The following is a 25,334-nucleotide window of genomic DNA, read 5'->3' as shown; positions in this document are numbered from 1 at the left end:
CAATGAACATGGCTGGGGGCCTGGGGCATTGTGGGTCTACATTTTCACAGTAAAAACAGGCGGTGAGTAGATTACTTTTTGCCCCCTCACTGCTTGTCAAACACCACAATAGCCACCCATCAAAATTTGCCCTTAAAGTCCTTTTAGCTTGCCTTCCTCTCTCCGAGTTCCCCCTAGAGCCCCTTTAGTTTCATGCATTCCAACAGAGCCAAGTTCCCCTCCTTCATCCCACTGACATACAGTAGATGCCAAATTAGTCCTCCTCAGATTGACAAGTGACGCAGTATGATGATGATCATTGAAGGACAGTTAAATGCTTCCTTAGGCCCCTATCACACAAGGGGGACTCCACTTAGCTCAGTGTCCATTGATCTGTCCATTGATTCCCCACTGATCAGAGGAGACAGATGACAGGTCCATGTCCACTCAGTTTATGCAGAGAAGCCACGGCTGCTCTATGGACAGTCGGGCGTAAATGGACTCCGCTGTCTGTTTACGCCCAACTACCCTCGATCCACCTCTAAAAGGAAATGGTGGAGCCTAAAGAGGAGGGGGTGTGGTTTACAGATGACAGGACGGGTCTGAAACAGGAAGGGGTGTGGTCTTGACAGGAAGGGGTGGGTCGTAGTTAAATTAGGGGGTGCATGAAGTTTGTCAGGCCTATGGCGGCACAAAACCTAAATACACCACTGGCGGCGGCCATGACAGTGAAGCCTTTTGGCAGCGATTTTAGCGGTAGGAGCCCCTCCTCATCCCCTGGTTCTGATTCCTGGATCTTTTTGTTTCCCGATCGTCTTCCGTGTAGTGCAAATTCTCCTGTAAGCTGCAGTGCCTTTTTTCTGTGGGGTGGTGAGTCTGGTGGGGTTCTCTCCCTCTCTACTGAGGATGGATTGGTGTTCTGTGGCTGTTAACTGGGTGGGCGGCCAGAGTGATGGGGGTTGTCCCTTTAGCAGTATTTTACACTTTTGAGGGATCCCCCTGGTGACTCATGGAGTCTTTGGAGCTTGTCTCCCCACCTGACCCCCCTCTTTGAGGCTGCGGGGCCCTCGAGGTCCCATCCATCCATCGATGCACTGACGGCGGTCCTGGAGTCCTTGGTGTCCAGGGTGGAGGTGGCTTTTGGGCGACAGGCTGGCAAAAAGCGTCCCCTGCCATCCCCTGCCTCATCTGTCCCATCAGTTTCTAAATCTGATTCAGGCACAGCGGGCGTGGGTCACCCTGCTGGGTCTGCGACCACGCGCCCCGAGTCCTCAGGTTCTGCAACCGCGTACGAAAAGGCACTGGTGGACACATTGTAGCTGAAGCTGCAGTGGAGGCGCAGGTACCCTTTGACATTCACAAGCCACCCAGAGTGGAAAATGTGTTCCCTTTTCCCCTTCTATTTTGACAGATTTGTCACTAAATAGTGGGGATGACCAAAGCGTCCCCTTGGGGTCCCTTACCTATTTTGCTAGGCGATACCCCTATGAGGAGTGCCTTCTTAAGAAGTGGACTGTTCCACCGGTGGTGGACCCTCCAGTTTCCAGATTGAACAAGGCAACCATGATTCTGCTTCAAGAGTCCCCGACCTTTAAGGACCCGGCTGACAGGAAGGCAGAGGCTGTGGCCTGAAATATGTACACCCTGGCTGGTTCGGCATTGAGGCCGGTATTCACTATTGCCCTGGTGTCGCAGACTCTGCCCGAATAGGCTAGGCTTTTGCGTCGTGACCTGGAGGGGGAGTAGCTACTCCCTACCTTTGCTGAGCTGGCGGACCAGCTGGTCCAGGGGCTGCAGATTATCTGTGATGTCTCTTTGGATGCGGCTCCTTTAGTGGCTCGGCTCTCTGTTTCGGCAGTGGTCCTTCGGCATATCTTTTGGCTTAAATGCTGGTCTGCAGACCAGACTTCTAAAAAGGCCTTGACTGATCTTCCCCTTCAAGGAGATCGCCTGTTTGGTGCTAGCTGGGTTACCTCATTAAAGGTCTCACAGGAGGGAAGAGTCTTTCTTCCACAGGCTACTAAGGGCAATGACCCTCATCGTAGACGTGGGCCCTCCTTCTCGGCTCATGAGAAGTTTTTTCGTCCCTCAGGGTTGACTGACAAGGGATCGGAGCCCTTCGGGGCCTCCTCTGGAGGATCCAAGTTAACTTGGTCTGGCAAGTCGGCAGCGGGCTTCTCTAAATCTGCAGACAAGGCCCCTTCAGCATGAAGTTGCGCTCTCACCTGTATCTGGGGTGGAGGGGGGGGGGGGACTCCCTTGGCACAAGTCATGTGGGTCCACAAGGTCATTTGGTCTGGCTGGTTTCGTTCTTACCTTCTGGTAAGGTTCTTTCTTTCAACATGCGACTGTCACCGGTGCGCTTACAGGCTCTTTTTTTAGGGGCATTGTACGACCTTATACTTTAAAGGGTGAAGGTCCCGGTTCTGACTTCGGAAAGTTTTCAGGGGTTTTTACTCAAACCGGTTTCCAGGAATGAAGGCAGGGTTCATCCAATTCTGAGTTCAGAATGGAGTCCGTTCGCACGGTGGTGGCTTCCCTGCATCAGGGGGATTTTTTTTGCGTCCATCGACATCAAGGATGCTTACCTTTTACGTTCCAATATGTGTCGGTCTCCAGCGCTTCCTCCGCCTTTCCGTGGGAGAGGAGCATTATATTATCAGTTTGTGGCGTTACCCTTTGGTCTCGCTTCTACTGCTCAGGTCTTCACAAAAGTGTTGGCCCCAGTAATGACATTGTTACGCCAATGAGGGAATGGGGTACTGGGCTACTTGGACGACCTCCTTCTGCAAACAGAGTCTCCTACTGCTCTGGTGGAAAACCTGGAGATCACCATACGAGCTTGAGGGTGTTTGGCTGGATTCTGAATTTTATCAATTCTGCTCTGGTTCCGTCCACAAAGCTGGACTATATGGGTCTGACTCTGGACTCGGCCTTAGCCATAGTGCTCCTACCTCTGGACAAACTCCCAGAAATTTGCAGGCTGGAACTCTCCTGCTGTCCAGCAGATGGTAATCCCTCCGGACTTGCATGTGGGTGCTGGGCCTGATGGTGTCTACCTTCAAGGAGGTTCCGTTTGCACAGTTCCATACAAGGTCCCTGCAAGAGATATTCTGGCCAAATCGGAGAAGAATCCGCAGTTTCTGGACAATCGATCCGGCTAAGCCGGGGAACGAAAGAGTCCCTGATAGGGTGGCTTCGTTCTTCGCTTCGGCGCTTCAGCTGGGCAAATCCTTCCTCCCCTTGTATTGGACAGTGGTCACCACGGATGCCAGCCTGTCTGTCTGGGGAGGCATCCTTGGCAAAATTTCTGCTATGGGGAACTGGACACTGGAATAGTCCAGACTACTGATCATTGTCTTGGCACTCCGAGCGATCAGAACATTGGACGGATCATCTTTAGGGATGTCCAGTGCGCATTCAGTCGGACAATGCCACGGCCGTGGCTTCAGTCAGTCACCAGGGGGGCACAAGAAGTGTCCTGATGGCTCTGGAGGTAGCCAGCATTCTAAGGTGGGCAGAACGGTTAATTCCAGCCCTTTCCGCCGTACACATTCCCGGGTGGAAAACTGGCAGGCGGATTACCTCAGTCGGCAGGTGTTGGACAAAGGGGAGTGGTCCCTTCATCTGGAGGTGTTTCATCAGTTGTCTCCCCAGTGGGGCACACCCGAGGTGGATCTGTTGGCATCCCTGCTCAACAGAAAGGTGAAGAGGGTTTGTGGCTCGGTCATGGGATCCTCTGGCGGACGCCAGGGATGCGCTGGTGGCCCCGTGGGGTCAGTTTTGTCTAATTTACGCCTTCCCACCTCTCAAGCTTCTGCCAATACTTCTACGCAGGATTGAGGCAGAAGGGATTCTGGGCATCTCAGTGGCCTCAGACAGGCCTCGCCGTGCTTGGTACGCTGATCTGGTGCGGCTGGTCAGAGATATGCAAAAATCTGGATTATTGCTGCACTCTTTGGTAACTTTATTGAAGTATTAAAATCACATCACAGGTATGACAGGAACATAAAAGGTAACGCGCTTCGCACTAAAGTCAGAGCTTACTCAAACCTCAAATACACATACAGTGCATGAAATATATATAATATATGTATGTATGTATGATACGAGTAAGCATGGTATGGCAATTGAACAATTAACCAATAAATCAATTAAAGATGTACTCCCACTACACTACTGAGAGTCAAGCTCCTTGCCTTCCCATACTAACATGTCATATAACACATAAATCAAAAAACTAAAAATTACAAACAAAACAAGCCACAGAAATCTCCTCTAACCCATCACCCACCAACACAGATCCAGCAGCCACTGTGCAGGAGAGCACAGTGAAGGAGATAGTCCACCAACTGCTCGCCGGTGTTCCTTGGAAGCCTCTTTTCAGGGATGATATGCTGTCCCAAGGACCAATCTTCCATCCTGCTTTACAGTCACTGGCTTTTAAGGCTTGGCTGTTGAACGCTAGGTGCTGATGAATAGAGGTTTGTCTGAGTCATTGATTCTAAAGCTGTTAAAAGCTAGGAAATCTACTTCTAGGAAGATCTACCATCGTACGTGGAAGACGTACATTGGGTGGTGTGAGTCTCTTGGGGTTCATCCTCGCTCTTTTTTCGGTGGCTTGGATCTTGACCTTCCTTCAACAGGGAGTTGAGCAGAAACTGGCCTTGATTACTATCGAGGGTCAGGTGTCACCCTTAGCGGTCTTCTTTCAGTGGCCCTTGGCCACATACTCCATGGTGCATACTTTTCTTCAGGGAGTTAAGCACTTGCCCCATCCAGTGTGGTCTCTGTTGGGGCCTCAATTTAGTACTCTCAGTCCTCCAGGTGCCTTCTTTTGAGACTATTCGGAGGATTGCCCTGCTTACGCTGTCCCAGAAGGTGGCGTTTTTGGTGGCTTTCACCTCTGTGCGCAAGAAAGAATTGGCGACGTTACCTTGTCGTTCACTTTCTTGGTGGTTCACAGTGATAAAGGGGGTTCTTCGCCCCTGTCCGTCGTTCCTTCCTCAGATTGTCTCTAAATTTCATTTGAATGAAGATGTTGTGTTGCCTTCCCTGTGTCCCAGGCCAAAACATCCAAAGGAAATTGCTTTGCATGCCTTGGACGTGGTCCGGGTGATTAGGGTGAACCTGGCAGCTACAGAGTCTTTGAGGAAATCAGACTCACTATTTGTGCTTACAGATAGGCCTCAGAAAGGGTTGTCTGCTTTCTCTGCGACCATTTCAATTCCATGGTGGTTCATACAGACAGTGATTAAGGCCTATTCCATCAAGGGTCGGGTTCCTCCTTTCCCTGTCAAGGCGCACTCTACTCGGGTGCTCAGTGCCTCCTGGGCCATCCATCATCAGGCGTCAGTGACGCAGGTTTTGCAAGGCGCCAACCTGGTCATCGGTGCACACTTTCACAAAGTTCTATAAAGTGGATGTGTTGGCATCTGCAGATGCTTTCTTTTTGGCCGCAAGGTTTTGCAGGCTGCTGTTTAGAGGATCTGGTCATCTTTAAAGGTGTATTGTTTTTTTCAGCTGAGCTCCAGTTGTTTTGGTTGAGCTCCTGTTTAACTGGTTGGCTATAGTTAGCCTTAGGAATTTCTTTTTTTTTTTGCTGTTTCCAACACTGCTTTGGGACGTCCCAATGGTTAGGAAGATCAGGAGCTGTGTCCATCAATGAAGGAAAGAGAAAATGGAATTTTTGACTTACCTTAAAATCCATTTCTCTGATGTTCATTGATGGACACAGCAGCCACCCCTCTGTGGAGTTGTAATTCTTCTGACACTGCTTGTACCAAAACTGAGTACCTATAGCAGAGAGAGGGACTATACCCCCTGGAACTGCCCATAGGTGTAGCCAGACTTTTTTTTCTGCCTAGTGTCCTACTCCTGTAGGGGGCAATATAACCCAATGGTTAAGAAGATCAGGGTCTGTGTCCATCAATGAACATCCGAGACATGGATTTTACGGTAAGTCAATAATCACATTTTTGTTTTGTCGAGAAATTAATCACCATGTCGGATGGCTTTCCCAAATGTAATGTTTATGGCTGGTGCTTACATCACCATTTTTTTTTTTTTTAACTGCAATTTTGTTTCTATTAAAGGGAACCTGTCTAGAAAGGAATATGGGGACTGCCCTTGCTGACGTATAAACTACAGAGCTGTCAGCCCTGGCATTCTTCGTTTCCAGAACGTGTCCGCAATGGCAGCTACCATAATCCTTCCTTACCGGTTCCCTTTAAACCTGTATCTTTAGTGATCCTGTACTAAATAGGTCTAAAATGTAATGTTTATTTTTCACATTTTACAACTTTATATAGTTGTATGCCTCTGAATTGGTGATATTAAAGAGATGCTGTCATCAGGTAGCATTTTTCTGGCTGCTCACCAACATAGAATGTTTGAAATTAGCACTTAACTGATGTTGCAGTTCTATAGCCATTATTTATCGTCTGTCAGGAAAAGCCCTGTAGTTTCCTTTACCTGCTGACACCTTTAGGAGTGTCAGAGGCTTTCTGTGATAGGCCCCATATTGGCCCTAGTGTCACTAAGGTTAATGGCTGCTGCTTGTGAAACTGTCAGCACCTGAAGCTGTGTGTGGGAGAAGGCCTGTCCATTATCAATGACACTAGAGAGTTCTGATGCTTGATACAGGCAGAGAGAATTTAGCCTGTTCTCAGCTATCACTTACAAGAGCTGGAGGCTTCAAAGACAGCAGCTGACACCTTGGTGGACCAGGAGGGAAGGAGCAGTGTAGGCTGTTCGAAAGTGTCAGAAAGTGAAGAAAGTTACTTTGTTGCTACTAAGAAAAAAAAATCTAAAGAATTGATTTACAAATTCAGGGTCAGTAAGTGCTCAAAGGCAGGGTCAGTAAGTGCTAACTGTAAGCATTGTATTTATGTGAGTATCCAAAAAGTTTGGGGGGGGGGGGGGGTGGGATTTACTAAAACTGAAGTACACAAAGTGGTGCAGCTGTGGATAATGACCAGTCGGCTTCCAGGTTTCATTGTCAAAGCTTAATTGAAGAAACTAAAGTTAGAAGCTGGTTAGTTACTGTGCACAGCTGTACCAGATTTTGCCTGCTTCAGTTTTAGTAAATCCGCCTTATTGTCTGTTTAAATTTTCAATATAGAACAGAAATTCATCGCTTTATAGTAGATTATTTTTTTAAATACCGTTGGCTACTGGTTTGTCTACCTATTCTAGAAATAAGTTTGTGTATAGGAAACTGAAATAAATTGGTTTAGGGTGTGGCCCAGCTGCAGGAATGGATGTTTGCTGATCTCAAGAGCCATATTTGGAATAAGGCTGTAACATAAAATGTGGAAAAAGTGAAGCACTGTGAACACTTTCCAGATGCACTGTATATTGTTGGGGATCGATGCAGCCCCCCACCTTTTCTTTAATAAGTTTGACTCTTCTGACTACACCCTGAGACCGCACTACTACCACCTAGGACCTGCATAATGATGCCCTATGGTCAGCAATATAATCTTGGCAGGTCACTTAGTTTATTTTCTCTTCATACTTCTGGTTTTTGCAAGACCACAATGCTCCTTACCTTATGTTGGCTTTACTTACCTCCTCCTTTGTGGGATTCATGGAACCCTTTTCTACTCCTTTCTGCTTTTTGATTTACCCTAGGGCCTGCCAATGTGCCCTATTTTATCTTTCAGCTGAATGCAACTCTTTATCACGGTAGAGGTGATGGATTTCTGTCACTGGGGCTCCATGCCAACAGTTTCCTTCCCCTTGTACTACCCAATTTGTGTTAATAATTGAAACTCGCTGTTAAACTTGCTAGTGGTTGAGTTAGTGAATGGGGGTGGTCACGATTTATGGAATCTTTTTTTTGTTTCTTTTGCCTCAAGCTGTTTACATTGTGCATTCGCTCCTATACAGGACTGTATTTTCTCAATTCTTTTCCACAGCTGCTTGTAAATCATGGTTTTATAGTAGGTAAGGTTGAAAAAAGACCACAGTCCATCTAGTTCTACATATGTGTGTGTGTTTGCCAATACCATTTCTCATATTCCTGTATATTATGTTCGCTAAGATGCCCATCTAAGAGTTTTTTTTAAAATATCAACACTTCTCGCTGACACCACTGATTGTGATCCGAGGATTGTTTCCTGGAACACCAGAGATTTAAACATGAAGATCAAGTGATCCCTAGTCTTCGTTTTCTTTAAGGAATACAAACCTTATATTATATGTATCCAGGAGATTTACTTTTTGGGCTCCAAAGTTTTAGCGCTTAAAAAAATCCTTTCACTTTTATCGTAATACTATTTATTCTTCCTACTCAAGATCCATCCTTATCTTGGTAGTTAGGTTATATCACTGGAGATCCTAGACCTTAAGAGACCTGTGTGGACCATATGTACTACCCATGGTAAAATTGTAATGATTCCTAATGTCTGGATGCCCCTTTTTCCAAAGAGGTAATTGAGCTTGTTGTTTCCAACCAGAAAAACATCTGGCCTAGACATGTTTACAGTAGACTACTATGAACTCCAACTGAGCAAACCGCTCCATTGCCCTTAAAAACTGCTCCCACTATGAGGCCTTATTTTAAAGCATAATAAATATGTGCTCAAATGTGTATCCTATCACCCTATTCCCCTTAATTCATTACTCTGATTAATATATTGACACGTTAATCAACCGTGATCAAACGGGTTTTATTCCAGGTGGGGCTTCTTCATTAATATACGTAAAGCTACCTTATACTATTTTACAGCATTCCTAGGACAATTCCAGTCACCTTGTCGCCTTGCTTTTATACATCCAAAGAATGCAGTATTGTGGAATGTCTAAATATTTTAATGAAAGCTGTTTTGTTTGAAAGAATAAAAATTACTTTTGAAAGAACATATCAAAGATTAAATATTTAGTGAATGGGTTTACATCACCATTAGCTACTGTAATTGCACTTCATGCATTTTATTTTTCAGTGTCTACTTGAAGGAAACCTGTACTATAGAAAGTGTGTATGCTGCTGTTGTTGACCTCTTCTTTGAAAATGGAAGTTGCTTGGTTGTCATGTTTTTCCAGTCACTAATGTGCAATTCAGTGGTTACACTGAATCACTAACTTCGAAAGTATTGCAGCCAGAGATAGACTTGCATTTTTAGGAGCAGGTTAGCAGTGGTCAACTGTATTTCTTTCAGTACAGGTTTACTTTTATATACGCATTACTGGACCAGCCTACCAAACGCAATAATAGTTTGAACTGTTGTTCCACAGTAATCTTTGATCTCTAATAAATTTGTTGTATTTTTTGCTTACATGAGTCCTCTTTTATTTTAAAGGATACCCTCCGTTTTGCTCTGAGACTCCCCAAGAGACCTATAAGAAAGTTATGAACTGGAAAGAGACTCTTACATTTCCTCCAGAGGTTCCCATATCAGAAAAAGCAAAGGACCTTATTTTACGGTAACTGATAACTGTATTTAAATATTTAATTCTGATTGTTGCAAGTGAGTGTTTCATTTTTCTTTTTCCTTATTGTAAATGCAAAATTGATCATGGATTACTAATTCGGTAGAGGTATGTGTCAATCTTCAATGAATAGTGAAGCTAAAAGTACCTAAAGCTCAAATCCAGGCAACAGTCAAAGATTACCCTTGCAGTGGGACCTACTGTGTTGCATGGGAGGGAAGGGTTGTTGGTGGGCAATTGACTTGAAAATCCCTGATTTAGCCTAATGCAGTCTTGCTCAATCTGCTTGCTGAGAAATGTGGTTATGCACCCCTATTTTTCCATGGGTATTATTAGCAAGTAAGGCTCCATGTACACGGGACGTTAGAAAAAACGTCCTGCAAAGCTATTTCTGACGCCGGGAAAAAGCAGCCGTTAAACGTGCTTTCAGTAGCTTTTTCCATTTGCGTTATTGCACGTTTGGCCACGTTGCTTTTAGCAGCGTTTTTTTGCCTCCATTCAAAATCAATGGTTCCATATGGGAGCCTATTGATTTGAATGGAAGTCGCACCGCAAGTCGGATCCGACTTGCGGCGCGACCTTCACTGTGAGAATCTTGAGGGGGAACTCCACGCCAAAAATGGGAAAAACCTGCGTGGGGGTCCCCCTTAGGTTCAAAACCAGGCCCTTCGGGTCCGGTATGGAATTTGAGGGTAGCCCCATGCTGAAAAAATGGCGTGGGGTCCCCCCCCAAAATCCATCCCAAACCCTTATCCGAGCATGCAGCCCGGCAGGCCAGGAAAAGGGAGGGGACGAGCGAGCGGCCCCACCCCCCCTGGACCACACCAGGCCACATGCCCTCAACATGGGGGCTGTTGGTGCTTTGGGGCAGGGGGAGCTCTGCACCCCAAACCTCAAAGCACCTTGCCCCCATGTTGATGAGGACAAGGGCCTCATCCCCACAACCCTGGCCGGTGGTTGTGGGGGTCTGCGGGCAGGGGGCTCATCGGAATCTGGAAGCCCCCTTTAACAAGGGGGCCCCCCAGATCCCGGACCCCCTCCCTATGTGAATGGGTATGGGGTACACTGTACCCCTACTCATTCACCACATAAAAGGCAGTGTATGGAAATAACGAAAGGAGACGTTTTGGAAAGTTTATTAAAAATCTTCATCCGGCTCTTGTCTTCTCCTCTCCGGTCTTCTGCTCTTTTGCTGTCGGCTCTTCTTCTTCCTCCGGTCCTCCGACGACGACGTCTCCGGTGCATGTACATTTGTTCTGTGTGGGTGGAACAAAAAAATGAATCTTGTTAGGGTATTTCCTGTGTTTGTTTTGTTGTTGATTTAACCACTTGACCTTCGCGAGATCCCCTCCCCCTTTCATGGCCAGGGCATTTTTTGCTTTTCAGCACTTCGCTACTTTAACTGGCAATTATTCGGTCATGCAACAAATAGAGCTTTCTTTTGGTGGTATTTGTTCACCACTGGGTTTTTTTGTTTTTTATTATATAAACGAAAAAATACCAAAATGTAAAAAATAAAACAACATATTTCTCTTTTATTCATTGACCAACACAGCTCCCGATCGTCTTAACCATTGGGTTCTACTGCCCCCACAGGAGTAGGACACTAGGCAGGAAAAATGTCTGGCTATGCCTATGGTCAGTCCCAGGGGATAATACTCCCTCTCTCTGCTATAGGTACTCAGTTTTTTTTCTGCCTAGTCAGAAGTAAGGACCTAGTTCTTTGCTGGGATCTCTGGTCCTGACAATTTGTTATTTTTCGATTTAGAATTTTTTTTCTGCTGTCTTTTTTCCTGTGAGATCTACAATAAACTGCCGGACTGGGCGATGGGCTGGATAGTCTAGATCCAGTGATCACCCTAGTCTGGCCAGCGAGTGCGTGCAGACCTCGGCTCCACACTAGGTCGGCCAAAATATAGCCCTGCGGGATGGGGGCTGGCCTGCGAAGGTTCCCCTCCTTCCCATTAGGCACCCCCCTTATCAGTCTAAAGGTCCCTGTGGGCTATATTGCCCCCCATCAGCCCCATCCCCTCTTTTACTGTGACCGAGTGGTGCTGCCGGAGCATTGGGGGTGTGCCTTAACAGTGTATTTTTTTTTACACCTTTTCCTGTGGGATCCCCCTATTGACTCATGGAGCACATTTCCCCACCTGATCCCCTCTGAGGCTGTGGGCCCTCCGGGTCCCAATCATCCATCGATGCACTGATGGCGGTCCTGGAGTCCTTTGTGTCCCGGTTGGATGTGGTTTTTGGGCGACGGGCTTGCAATAAGTGCCCCCTGCCTTCCCCTGCCTCATCGGTCTCCTCAGATCCTAAATCTGATTCGGACGCCGCGGACGTGGGACACTCTGCTAGGTTTGCGACCACACGCCTTGAGTTCTTAGATAGTGAGGATGATTCCTCCACTTCTGCAACCGAGCACGAAAAGGCACTGGTGGATGCACTGATTGTATTTGTGCATGAGACCTTACAAATGGAGGACGCAGCTGAAGCTGCAACTATGGCGTTGGTTCGCTTTGGCACTCACAAGCCATCCAGAGCGACAGAGGTATTTCCTTTCCCGGTCTATTTTGACAGAATTGTCGCTAAAGAGTGGGAACGGCCAAAGCGTCGCCTTGTGGTCCCTAAGCGATTTTATATGCGGTACACCTGAGGAGTCCCTTCTTAAAAAGTCGACTGTTCCACCGGTGCTGGACTCTCCGGTCTGCAGATTGAACAAAGCAACCATGTATCGGGTTGAAGAGTCCCCGGCCTTTAGGGACCCGGCTGACAGGAAGGCGGAGGCTGTGGCCCGCAATATGTACACCCTGGCACTGAGGCCGGTATTTCCTATTGCACTGGTGTTGCAAACTCTGACCGAGTGGGCTAAGCTTTTACGCCGTGACCTGGAGGGGGAGCAGCTTCCCCTGCCTTTTGCTGAGCTGCGGATCAGTCTGTCCAGGGGCTGCAGTTTCTGTGATGCCTCTTTGAATGCGGCTCCTTTTAGTCGCTAGGCTCTCTTTCAGCAGTGGTCCTTTTAGGCGTATTTTTTGGCTCAAATGCTGGTCTGCGGACCAGACTTCTAAGAAGGCCTTGACTGATCTTCCTTTTCAAGGAGATTGCCTGTTTGGAGCTACCCTGGATGAGGTCTCACATGGGAGAAGAGTACCTTTCTTCTGCAGGCTACTAAGGGCAAGGACCCTCGTCATAGACGCGGGCCATCCTTCTTGGCTCATAAGAAGTTTTTTCGTCCCTCAGGGGCGACTGACAAGGGATCAAAGCCGTTCAGGGCCTCCTCTGGTGGGTCCAAGCAAACTTGGTCTGGCAAGTCGAGAGCGGGCTTCTCCAGACCCGTGGACAAGGCTCCTTCAGCATAAAGATGCACCCTCACCCGTGTCGTGTTGTGGGGGGACGTCTTGGACAAGAGGATCCACAAAGTCATATGGTCCGGCTACAAGATCGATTTTCGCTCTTACCTCCCCTGCAAGGTTCTTTCCTTCCAACTTGCGCCTGTCCTCCGACCGCTTACAGGGTCTATTTGGGGTGGTACAAGACCTGTTACTTCAATGGGTGATTGTCCCAGTTCCGATATCAGAACGTTTTCAGGGTTTTTACTCAAACCTGTTTACAGTTCCCAAAAATAAAGGCAAGGTGCGTCCAGTCCTGGACCTCAAGGCGCTGAACTGCTGTGTGCAGATGCAGACGTTCAGAATGGAGTCCATTCGCAATGTGGTGGCATCACTGCATCAGGGGGATTTTCTTGCTTCTATTGACCTCAAGGATGCTTGCCTTCACATTCCAATATGTGCCAGTCAGCAGCGCTTCCTCCACTTTGTCATGGGAGAGGAACATTTATCAGTTTGTGGCATTACCCTTTGGTCTCGCCTCTGCTTCTCGGGTCTTCACAAAAGTGTTAGCCCTGGTGCTAGCATTGTTACGCCAATGGGGGATCGTGGTACTGGGCTACTTGGATGACCCCCTTCTGCGAGCGAAGTCTCCTACGGCTCTGGTGGAAAACCTGAAAATCACCATATGAACCCTGAGGGAGTTCTGAAAATTCAGAATCCAGCCGAAGTCTGCTCTGGTTCTGTCCACAAAGCTGGATTATCTGAGTCTGACTCTGGACTTGGCCTTAGCCAGAATGCTTCTTTCTGTGGACAAAGAAATTGCAGGCTGCGATTCGTCTCCTGGTGTCCAGGAGATGGTAATTTCTCCGGACTTGCATGCGAGTGCTGGGCCTGATGTGTCTACCTTTGAGGCGGTTCCGTTTCCACAGTTCCATAAGAGGTTCCTCAGAAGGGATATTCTGACCAAATGGCACAAGACTCCACAGTCTCTGGACAATCGGATCCGGCTGAACTGGGGAACAAGAGTCCCTGATATGGTGGCTTCATTCTCCGGCACTTCAGCTGGGCAAATCCTTCCCCCCCTTGTATTGGACAGTGGTCACCACGGATGCCAGCCTATCTGGCTGGGGAGGCATCCTCGGCAAAAATTCTGCTCGGGGATCTGGAAACTGGAAGAGTCCAGACTACCGATCAATGTTTTGGAACTCTGAGCGATCAGACTGTGCCTGGAACATTGGACGGATCGTTTTTAGGAATGTCCAGTGCGTATTAAATCGGATAATGCTAAGGCCGTGGCTTATTTCAATCACCAGGGAGGCACAAGAATTGTCCTGGCGGCTCTGGAGGTAGCTGGCATTCTAAGATTGGCAGAACAGTTCGTTCCAGCCCTCTCCGCCGTACACATTCCCGGGGTAAAAAACTGGCAGGCGGATTACTTAAGTCGGCAGGCGTTGGACCAAGGGGAGTGGTCGCTTCATCCGGAGGTGTTTCATCAGTCGTGTCTCCGGTGGGGCATTCCCGAGGGCGATCTGTTGGCGTCCTGGTTTCACAGAAAGGTGCAGAGGTTTGTGGCTCGGTCAAGAGTTCCTCTGGCGTATGCCAGAGACGTGCTGGTGGCCCCATGGGGTCAGCATCCTCTGATTTACGCCTCTCCTCTCCTCAAGCTTCTGCCAAGACTTCTACGCAGGATCGAGGCAGAAGAGATTCCGGTTATCTTAGTGGCTCTGGACTTGCCTCGCCGGGCTTGGTACACCGATTTGGTGCGGCTGGTCGCCAACGTTGCTTGGAAGCTTCCTTTTGGAGGATCTGCTGTCCAAAGGTCTGATCTTCCATCCTGCTTTACAGTTGCTGGCTTTGACGGCTTGGCTGTTGAACGCTTGGTGCTGAAGGATAGAGGTTTATCTGAGTCGGTAAATCCTACACTGTTAAAAGCTGGGAAAGCTGCTTCATGTTTCTTCTTAACAATTGGGTTATTCTCCCCCCTACAGGAGTAGGACACTAGGCAGGGAAAAGCTTGCCTAAGCCTATGGGCAGTCCCAGGGGGTATACACCCACTCTCAGCTATAGGCACTCAGTTTTTTTTTTCCTGCCTAGTCAGGAGTAAGGACCCAGTTCCTTGCTGGGATGTCTGGTCCTGGCGATTTTTTTTTTTTTTTTTTTTCATTTTAAATGGAATTTTTTTTCCTCTTATTATTTTGTTCCTGTGAGAACTACAACCAAGTGCCGGACTGGGCGACGAACTGGATAATATAGATCCTGAGGGTCCCCCCAGTCTGCTCAGTGAGTGCATGCAGACCGCAGCTTCACATTGAACAGGGGTTGGCCTTTGTGTTAAACATTTCGCAAAGACGCATAAAAACTTGCTTCGGCCTGAGTCGCAGCATTTCTTTCTGGCGGACAGCACCCACATTACGATGGAGTGGTGTCCAACCTGTTCCTGGTGTGGTGTGATAAGTAGCTGCCCGGCCACTACCCCTGGAGGGTTTTGGGGAAGGACATGGGCCCCTCCCTGGGATGGTCGGACCTGCGGGTTCCCCTCCCTTCCCCCTCAGCCCCTCTAAGATTTCGGTCACTGTGGATCTTTCGGCTCCACCCCCAGGGTGAGGTGATGAGCTGGGTTTGCCACATGCTCTTAAGGAGGGCTAGTCGGAGTTGCTGCTGACCAGGTTTTCCTGGTGTGCAACTGGGGGGGGGGGGGAGTAGGGTTCCCTGCCATCCTGGGGGTTGGTGACTAGGGCAGGGATGTCCTCTGTGCTCCCTGCTGCGGTTGTTGGGCTGGGGGAGCAGATATATTTTCCATCCGCAGGTACGCGGCCAGATCCGGCCAAAAATGTAGCCCGTGGCTTTGCGGCCTACTCGTCAGAACCTATGGGAGGCGGCCCCTCTGGGGATGGTTAAAGCCAATTCATCCCTTTTTGGGCATCCGCCTTCCCCTCTGGGTGGTCGGCTCCGCTGGGATTCGCGGCCGGGCGCCCTCAAAAATTTAGGCCTTCAGTCTTCGGCCTACTAGGTCATGCAGCCAAGTCAGGTGCCGATGTTGGGAGGGCGGCCCCAGTGCATGTAGCCAAAGCCTCCACTATTCCTTTGGGCATCTGCCAGGCTGAGGATCTGTGCAATTGCGGCTGGGCCCCAACATAAATTTGCGGCCATATGGTCAGCTTGGCACCCCCCTTGGACCAGGTGGCGCTGTGGGGGCACTTCATTTAAAATGACCGTCTTGCCTCCATGATTGTGTGGGGCACCTGCCTTGTTTTAGCGAGGGTACCCAGCCTGCGGGTCCGCGTCACGGTGGGCGGCCTCAGTTAAAGGTGGCTATGTCCTATTTTGTCCTCTAGAGGGCGACCTCCTTGGTTTTTGTGGGGTCCAATAGGTGGTCCATTTGTGGACCCTTGGCCGGTGTCTCCTTTGCGGAATTCTTAGTCGGCGGCCTCCCCTGATTATGTTTTTCGGGGTGACCTCAGTATATGGCGACACTACTGGGTCCGCATTCACGCACCCTGAGTGCTCAGTTAGTGAGGATGATTCCTCTGCTCCTCTAGCTGCGCTTAAATGTGCGCTGATGGATGTACTGTTTTTGTCAGTGCATGAAACTTTAAAAAAGGAGGTTGCGGCTGATGCCGCTTCGGAGGCACCGGTTCCTTTTGGCACCCACAGGCCCTCCATAGAAGCGAGGGTGTTCCTCTTTCCGCTTGTCTTGACAACATTGTCACAAACAGTGGTAATGTCCAAAACGCAGTGGTTGCTTGGCGTTTTTTGCTTGTTGTATCCTTATGAGGATTTATTGCGTAAAAGGTGGACAGTCCCACCTGTAGTGGACTAGCCGGTTTGTATGTGTGCTATCTGGTTCGGCAATTAGGCAGGTAATTTCTATTGCCCTGGTGTCGTGAACTGTGACCGAGTGGGCTAAGCTTTAACGTCGGGACCTGGAGGAAGAATAGCTTACCCTTGTCTTTGCGGAGCTGGCGAATCGGTTGGTCCAGGAGCTACAGTGTCTTTGATGCCTCTTCGGAAGCGACTCCTTTTATTTTCTAGGCTGTTTGTATCAGCAGTTGTCCTTCGCCATATTGTCTTGTTGAAATGCTCTTCTGCGGACTAGACATCTGCTCTCCCTCTTGAAGGGGGTCGCCTGTTTGGAGCTTCCTTGGATGACATCGTTAAGGGTCTCACGGGGGGGTGGGGAGAGAGTACTCTTCCGCATGCTGTCAGGGAGCCCCCTCAGAGACGTGGGTCATTCTCCTCGGCTCCTAAACGGCCTCTTCATCTCTGAGGGTCTCAAGATTGGGGATCAAAAGTCAGGGCCTCAACCAGAGGCTCTTTCAGACTTGTGGATAAGGCTGCCTCTGCATTATGGGACACCCTCATCCGGGGGGGGGGGGGGGGGGTGGCGTCTTTACTGGTTTCTGGATCCATGGACCTCCCTGGTACAGGTCAAGTGGGTCCACAAAGTTATTCGGTCAGACTACGGGATCGAGCATGTAAGCATGGTATCAGTAACTGCAAAAAACAAAAATACGTCATATCTTTGGGCCCATCTAAGAGTTCATCATGTTGAATTATACAGTGGGGATCGAAAGTTTGGGCACCCCAGGTAAAAATTTGTATTAATGTGCATAAAGAAGCCAAGGAAAGATGGAAAAATCTCCAAAAGGCATCAAATTACAGATTAGACATTCTTATAATATGTCAACAAAAGTTAGATTTTTATTCTATCATTTACACTTTCAAAATAACAGAAAACAAAAAAATGGTGTCTGCAAAAGTTTTTGCACCCTGCAGAATTAATATGTTTTACTGCCCCCTTTGGCAAGTATCACAGCTTGTAAATGCTTTTTGTAGCCAGCCAAGAGTCTTTCAATTCTTGTTTCAAGGTATCTTTGCCCATTCTTCCTTACAAAAGTCTTCCAGTTCTTTGAGATTTCTGGGCTGTCTGTCACGCACTGCTCTTTTAAGGTCTATCCATAGATTTTCAATTATGTTAAGGTCAGGAGATTGTGAAGGCCATGGCAAAACCTTCAGTTTACGCCTCTTGATGTAATCCCCCGTGGATTTAGAGGTGTGTTTAGGATCATTATCCATTTGTAGAAGCCATCCTCTCTTTAACTTCAGCTTTTTCACAGATGGCATCAAGTTACCATCCAAAATTTGCTGAAATTTTATTGAATCCATTTTACCTTTTACTCGTGAGATGTTCCCTGTGCCACTGGCTGCAATACAACCCCAAAGCATGATTGATCCACCCCCATGCTTAACAGTTGGACAGAGGTTCTTTTCATTAAATTCTGTGCCCCTTCTTCTCCAAACGTACCTTTGCTCATTCCGGCCTCATCGGTCCACAGAACTTGTTTCCAAAATGCATCAGGCTTGTCTATATGTTCATTTGCAAAGTTCAAATGCTGATTTTTGTGGAGGACGTAGAAGAGGTTTTCTTCTGATGACTTTTCCATGAAGACCATATTGGTACAAGTATCTATAGTTGAATAGTGTACCACAACTCCAGTGTCTGCCAGATCTTTCTGGCGGGATTGTGCAGTCAAACATGGGTTTTAATTGTTTTTCTCACAATCCTGCGAGCTGTTCTGTCTATTTTTCTTGGTCTTCCAGATCTTGCTTTAACTTCCACTGTTCCTGATGACTGCCATTTCTTAATTACATTCCGAACAGGGGATATTGACATCTGAAAACGCTTTGCTATCTTCTTATAGCCTTCTCCAGCTTTGTGAGCGTCAACTATTTTCAGTTTTCTAGACAACTGCTTAGAAGATCCCATGGTGCTGATTGTTGGGGCAAGGTCAGATGAGTCTGGGCATTTAAAACCTTTGAGATTGACATCACCTGGTCTTCCCAGACGATGATTGAGAACAATCCATGACACTGGCAGGTCTCAGCCTTGCAAAGGGGGCATGTTCTAAATTCTGCAGGGTGCCCAAACTTTTGCAGACACCATTTTTTTGTTTTCTGTAATTTTGAAAGTGTCAATGATGGAAATAAAATCTAACTTTTGTTGACATATTATAAGAATGTCTTATCTGTAATTTGATGCCTTTTGGAGATTTTTCCATCTCTCCTTGGCTTCTTTATGCACATTAATACAAATTTTTACCTGGGGTGCCCAAACTTTCGATCCCCACTGTACCATGCAGCACAGAAAAAACAACATGAATCACAATGTGAAATACCTCCTCCACTATCCAAGAGATTGGTTTCAGAAAAAAAAAAAAAACAGGTAGATAAATTCAGATGGAAGATCCCAACTGCTGAACAGAGTAATCACAGAGATGATGGTCACTGATAACCAGCCATTTACAATGGTTTCTGACTCTGGATTTAAATGGTTGATGTCCATAGTTGAGCCAAGGTACACACTGAAGAGTGGGACGTATTATCGAACCAAAATGCTGCGAAAGATTCACCAAAAGGTCGGTAAGAAAGTAAAGGCTATGCTGCAACCAGATAATGCTGGCAACTCACTCTCATTCATGACTGACTGCTGGTCAGGACAAACAGAGTGACTAATGAATCTTACATGAAACTTCATTGACAGCAGATGGACAAAAAGTAAATTGGCGTTGAATATAAAAGTTATGCAAGGACCCCACACTGAGTACAGTAGAGAAATGTTTCTAGGCATGCTTGAAGACTGGGGAATCAACAAAGACCGAGTGATGCGTGTGCTCCTTGGAGACAGCGAAGCAAACGTGCGGAAAGGAATGAGGCTTGCTGATGTGTCAGACCTCAGTTGCATGGCACACAACACCCTCCAACTTCTAAATGATGGTCTGTCGAGCCAGAGAGCTTTAATTGATATAGGTTTGAGAAGCATGAACAGATTAAAAATGTTGTGCTGGCAAGTCTTTTGGATCCTCGATACAAGAACCATGCTTTCTCTTCTGATGATGTATTGGCCAAGGCAAAACAATGGCTGACAGAAGGTATTCAACAGGAGGGGCATGAGGTTCCTGCCAAAAAGTCAAGTCCAGAACAGCATTTTTATAATCTGGAAGAGCAGGATGCTGCAAAAACAGAAAAATGTCCAAAAAGAAGACCACAAACAGAAGAGAATCTTCATCGTGGTCGAATTGATGGCATGTTCAGTGTTTTTATTGGGGCCTCATGCAGAGGATTCTTCTGAATCTGCAATAATGAGCCTGGATGATGAACTTCATCTCAATTTGAATGAACTAGTAATTGACAAAAGAAGTGGTGATCCTCTTCAGTGGTGGAAAGAAAATGAGGCACACTACAAAAGACTTGCCTCTCATGCTAGAATATATCTCTGCTCCTCTTTCCTCTCCTGTCCTGTAAGTAATCGTGTTAATGAAGTGGCAGCAATGTATGGAAAAACAGAAACTGTTTTACAGGTGAACATGCTGAAATGTTCTGCTTTCTGCACTATAATATTGTTCTACTTAACTGGGAGTATTGAAAAGTGTAGTAGTACTAGTGTCCACTCCAATCCACTGTCTAGCTTTTGTCTAACTTTTTTTTCTAGCAGTTTTGCACTGACTGCAGTAGTGATTTAAAATCATTGCAGTGAGTGAGTGCACAACTGCAGCAGTGCAGATACTGCAGATATGTATTCACAATCGCATAATACGAAACTGATGTACCTGCATGTGAAAGCTGTGCGGTTTTCCTATTCGTTTTCATGCAGGTAGGTGTGAAGAACGAGCCTTTAATGTTAAAAAAGTTAATAAACAAACATTAACATGTTCAGTACCAGATTTGTGTCATAAATTATCTTTATTTTTCAAAACTTTAAATGTATGAAATATCAGCCCATATCAGCCGATACCGATACTTTGTGACCAAAATATCGGTATTGGCTCTGAAAAAAAACATATTGGTCTATCCCTAATAATAGTATAGTACTCATCCGTACAGACACTATACTAGTAATGGCAGAGATCAGCGACTTATTTTGTGTTTGATAGTGTGGCGGGCAATTTGGCGCTGACACTTGCTGGGAAGGACACCTAACTGACACTGACGTTGCTAATTACACTAATATGGTGATCCATGATAATACTGTACTCTGACACTCTACTAATGGCACTGGCTGGGTGACAGGCATGATCAGGAGGGCAATCAAGGGGTTTACTTTGTGCCTAACAAGTGTATGCAAGTATATGTATGCTGCTTTTATTCACTGATCATCTGGCTGGGTCTCTCCTGGCTTTCATTTCTAAACCATAACCGATGGCAGGGAGAAATCCAGCCAGACAACACACAGATCTGCAGATATCCAGCCGAAATGATTGGCTGTAACCCGCTGACAAACTTGTGCTTTGTCCATTCACAGCACAGGTTAGCAGGAGGCATGCACACGCAAACCTCTAAACCAGGAAGTACACCACGACTTAGGGTTGTCATGGTGCCAGCTAAATGTAAATGTATTGCTGGCGATCGGCAGGATCTTAAATTGAAGAACACAGCATCATGCACAGCAGATGTTGCAAAGTATCATAGGAATTTCCCATGATACACAAGGCCATCTAATGGCGAAATACAGTATTTTCTGTTTTTAAATCAATTAAAACATTCGACCAGCACAGAAAATGTACTAACATTCATTTTTTTTTTTTTTTTTTGCCCCATGCTCACAGAACAAATGTACATGCTCTTTCACTGGGTGAATTATGCTTATGTTTTAAAATACATTCAGGAGTATAGTATATTATCATTGATGTGTGTATGTAAAGTAACATTTGAGCTGCCCATACTTTTTTTTTTTTTTTTCTTGGCAGGTTGTCCATTAAAAAAAACAGTCTAGGATTGGGTTCACATGAAGATAAGATAAAAAAAAAACCCTTTGAATAGTTATATGTACAAATGTATGTATAGGGGGTATTAAACAAAATAAATAAAAATGTTGATATAGGTGTATTTACCGAAGGATGGAATGAGGAAATATTTCTGTACGTCTTCTTATTTTCTTTTTTTGTATGCTTTCAGTTTCTGCTGTGAGTCAGAGCAACGAATTGGTGCTTCTGGTGTAGAAGAGATCAAATCTAACTCTTTCTTTGAAGGTGTTGACTGGGAACACATTAGGTAAGTGTCTGGTCATTGTGCCCTAGTGCGCAGGTTTCTGTCTTTCTTGATAAAGATAACATTTTATGGAGTGGCCTCATAAGGTAAGGCCTATGGTGGCAAGCATTGGGCATGGTCAAAGACCAGCTTTTTTTTATAATTTTATTTCAGGTTTTATTGGAAACTTGCAAAAATAACAAAATATGAGAAATTGTTAAAATTATTTTAAGGGTAACCCAGGATATGATTACATGATAATATTTAGTCATGGCCAAAAGTTTTGAGAATGACACAAATAGTAATTTTCACAGTCCTTTGCTTCATTGTTTTTAGATAGTTTTGTCAGATGTTACTATGGTATACTGACATATAATTACAAGCATTTCATAAGTACCAAAGGCTTTTATTGACAATTACATTAAGTTTTTGCAAAGAGTCAATTTTTTCTGTGTTGACCCTTCTTTTTCAAGACCTCTGCAATTCGCCCTGGCATGCTGTCAAGGAACTTCTAGGCCACATACTGACTGATGGCAGCCCATTCTTGCATAATCAAAGCTTTGAGTTTGTCAGAATTTGTGGGGTTTGTTTTTCTCTTTTCACCTGCCTCTTGAGGATTGACCACAAGTTCTCAATGGAATTATGGTCTGGGGAGTTTACTGGCCATGGACCCAAAATTTTGATTTATTGTTCCCCAAGCAACTTCATTATCACTTTTGCCTTATGGGAAGGTGCTCCATCATGCTGAAAAAGGCATTGTTCGTCACCAAACTGTTCTTGGATGGTTGGGAGAAGTTGCTCTCTTTTTGTACCATTCTTTATTCATGGCTCTGTTCTTAGGCAAAATTGTGAGTGAGCCCACTCCGTTGACTGAGAAGCAACCACACAAATGAATAATCTCAGGATTCTTTGCCGTTTGCACGACACAGGACTGATGGTAGCGCTCACCTTTTCTTCTCTGGGCAAGGTTTTTTTCTGGATGTCCCAAACAATCAGAAAGGGGATTCATCGGAGATTAAATGACTTTATCCCAATCATCAGCAGTCCAATACCTGTACCTTTTGCAGAATATCAGTCTGTCTCTGATGTTTTTGTCCTGTCCTGTTAAACCGCTGTATGGTTTTGGCCACCATGCTGCAGCTCAGTTTCAGGGTCTTTTCTATCTTCTTGTAGCCTAGACAATCTTTACGTAGAGCAACAATTCTTTTTTTCAGATCCTCAGAGAGTTCTTTGCCATGAGGTGCCATGTTGAATTCCAGTGATCAGTATGAGAGAGTGTGATCGATAACACCAAATTTAACACCCCTGCTCCCCATTCACACCCGAGACCTTGTAACACTAACGAGTTACATGACATCGGGGAGGGAAATTGGCTGATTGGGCCCAATTTGGATATTTTCCCTTAGGGGTGTACTCACATTTGTTGCCAGTGGTTTAGGCATGAATGGCTGTGTTGAGTTATTTTGAGGGGAAAACAAATTTACAGTGTTATACAAGCTGTACACTCACTATTTTTACATTGTAGCAAAGTGTAATTTCTTCAGTGAAAAATGTAAAGGGTGTACTCACTTTTGTGACCTACTGTATATGTATTTTAAATGTCTATGTAGCTGGTTTTTCTTGAGTTTAACTATAATGGTTACATTTATTTAAATATTTTATTACTATTTAATTTTCAGAGAAAGACCTGCTGCTATACCCATCGAAATAAAAAGTATTGATGACACTTCAAATTTTGATGAATTTCCAGATTCAGATATTCTGAAACCAATGGGTAAGCTGCTAATCTCAAGTATAAGCAAATTTCTAGTGCATGTAAAATTTGAGATGAGAAGATTTTAAAGAGTTGCTGTACAGAAATACTGGGGGCCCTTAGCAGCATAGTGTATTAATGCTACCATATTTGTCCCAATATGTAGACAGTGCAATTCCTATCCTGAGGTAAGATTTGTCCTGGTCCCCCCTATTGATGGCTTTTCATGTTATCTCCTCCATTTCTTTAAGAGCGCTAAAGAAAGGGTTGTGAATGGGGGACAATTTTGGGTGATGCATCAGAAAAGCTGGACTAGACTTTATTTTGTAGGGCCACATATTTGCTTATCCCTCCCCTTTTTTTTTATTAATAATAAATGTTGATTATGTTTTCAATAAATACAAAGTGCAATATATCACAAATAAGAATTATAAATTCCACATCTGATGTAAATAATTATATCTCCATCAAATGCAAAATGCACGTTACACATGTACAAGGCAAGTATGTATCAAACACCAAAGGCACCCAAGCTCTCCACCCATCCCCACACAATCATCAGCACAGTTGTGGGCGACTAGGTGAGGGTAAACTAAGGCAATATCGGTGTCTCCATCATACGAACACCCCTGATTTGGCCCATCGCATACAACATGCATACAGTTAGCAGGTGTGGCTTAAGTAAAGCATCAGTAAAGTGGAGGGAGAAAACTCCCCCCTTTTTTCTTTTTCTTCCCCCAATCTCCCAATTTGTCCTGAAAAAAACAAGGTATAATTCACCTGGATGCACAAAGTAGTTGTGATGATATGTACAGTTTTTCCTAACACATGTCAAAGTTTAAAAATTGTGCTTAGGTATTTAGATTTGTTTTACGCTTAGGTGCAAAGGGGTTAAGGAGCCTGCAGAGCATTGCATCCACTATCAGCAGATCATAGGTGCAATGTCCAGCTCCTGCAGACTTTCAGCATAGCGGTCTGCTCGTACCTCGTTTAGGCAAGCGGTTACCTGAGAGCCGGAAGATCCATGAATCATGAAATCACTCACCAGCGAACGCAGCTCATTAAGAGTTACAAGCCCTCAGTGGCTGAAAGTTTTTGTAGGTATTAATTCACAGAAAACTGTGAATGAATGATGTGCCTGCGTGGGTGGAGCTCCTGTTGGCCACACGGTTTTCGAATGGTGACATTGGGTGCGGGGAGAAGATCCCTTACCCGCTATCACATGGAGGGGGGGAGAGGCTGCAGATGCTGGAAATGGGAGGAACATGTAACCTGTTCCAAAGGTGAGCTTATCCCTTTAAAGTTACCTTAGCAAGATGGTGGCATATTCAAGGTTAGTGACTCAAAATAAAGAAGTCAAAGACAGCCAGACAGTTAACATGCTCAGGAGGTCAACAGCTGTAGCCTCCATATTTCTCTTAGTACTGGTGTCTTTTTTCAATTTTTTATTTTTTTTTATATTCAAATATTTAATTAAATCAAGTATCCTAAAATAGGGAATGCTTCCACACAGGGAGTGGTACATAAACATATTAAAACAAACATATTAAAACAAACGACAACTGTACACAATAGGTTATAGGCCAATCAACTTGTGGACAAAAATATTCTGTCAAATGATGGTTTTAAGCAACCTGATAGCTCAAGTAGAGGTAGAAAAAGATAAAGAGCTGACAATCTGGTGGCCCACCCCAGCCATGGCCCCGGGGGGGGGGGGGGAACTAACACCAAGCAAAGTCAGTGAAATATCCAGCAATGTACTGATAAACAAGAAGAAAAGGTAGAGAAGTAGTGGTGAGGTAAAAGGAGAAGGATGG

The 25,334-nt window shown here is 45.7% G+C and overlaps 1 protein-coding gene across 1 annotated transcript in view; it reads left to right on the top strand.

Annotated features, from left to right (window-relative positions):
- LOC309547223 (serine/threonine-protein kinase 38) overlaps nt 1–25,334 on the top strand; it is a 94,513-nt gene that overhangs the window by 66,325 nt on the left and 2,854 nt on the right. Inside the window, exons 11-13 of the mRNA XM_082247035.1 lie at nt 9,285–9,408; nt 21,693–21,788; nt 23,444–23,538. Of these exons, the coding sequence (XP_082103161.1) occupies nt 9,285–9,408; nt 21,693–21,788; nt 23,444–23,538 (315 nt within the window). The remainder of the gene's footprint in view (nt 1–9,284; nt 9,409–21,692; nt 21,789–23,443; nt 23,539–25,334) is intronic.

Source organism: Pelophylax lessonae (genome assembly GCF_965119305.1).
Source record: "Pelophylax lessonae genome assembly, chromosome: 2".
Lineage (NCBI taxonomy): Eukaryota > Metazoa > Chordata > Amphibia > Anura > Ranidae > Pelophylax > Pelophylax lessonae.
The sequence above is the reverse complement of the archived record's forward strand: the minus strand, read 5'-3'. Positions and strand labels throughout refer to the sequence as shown.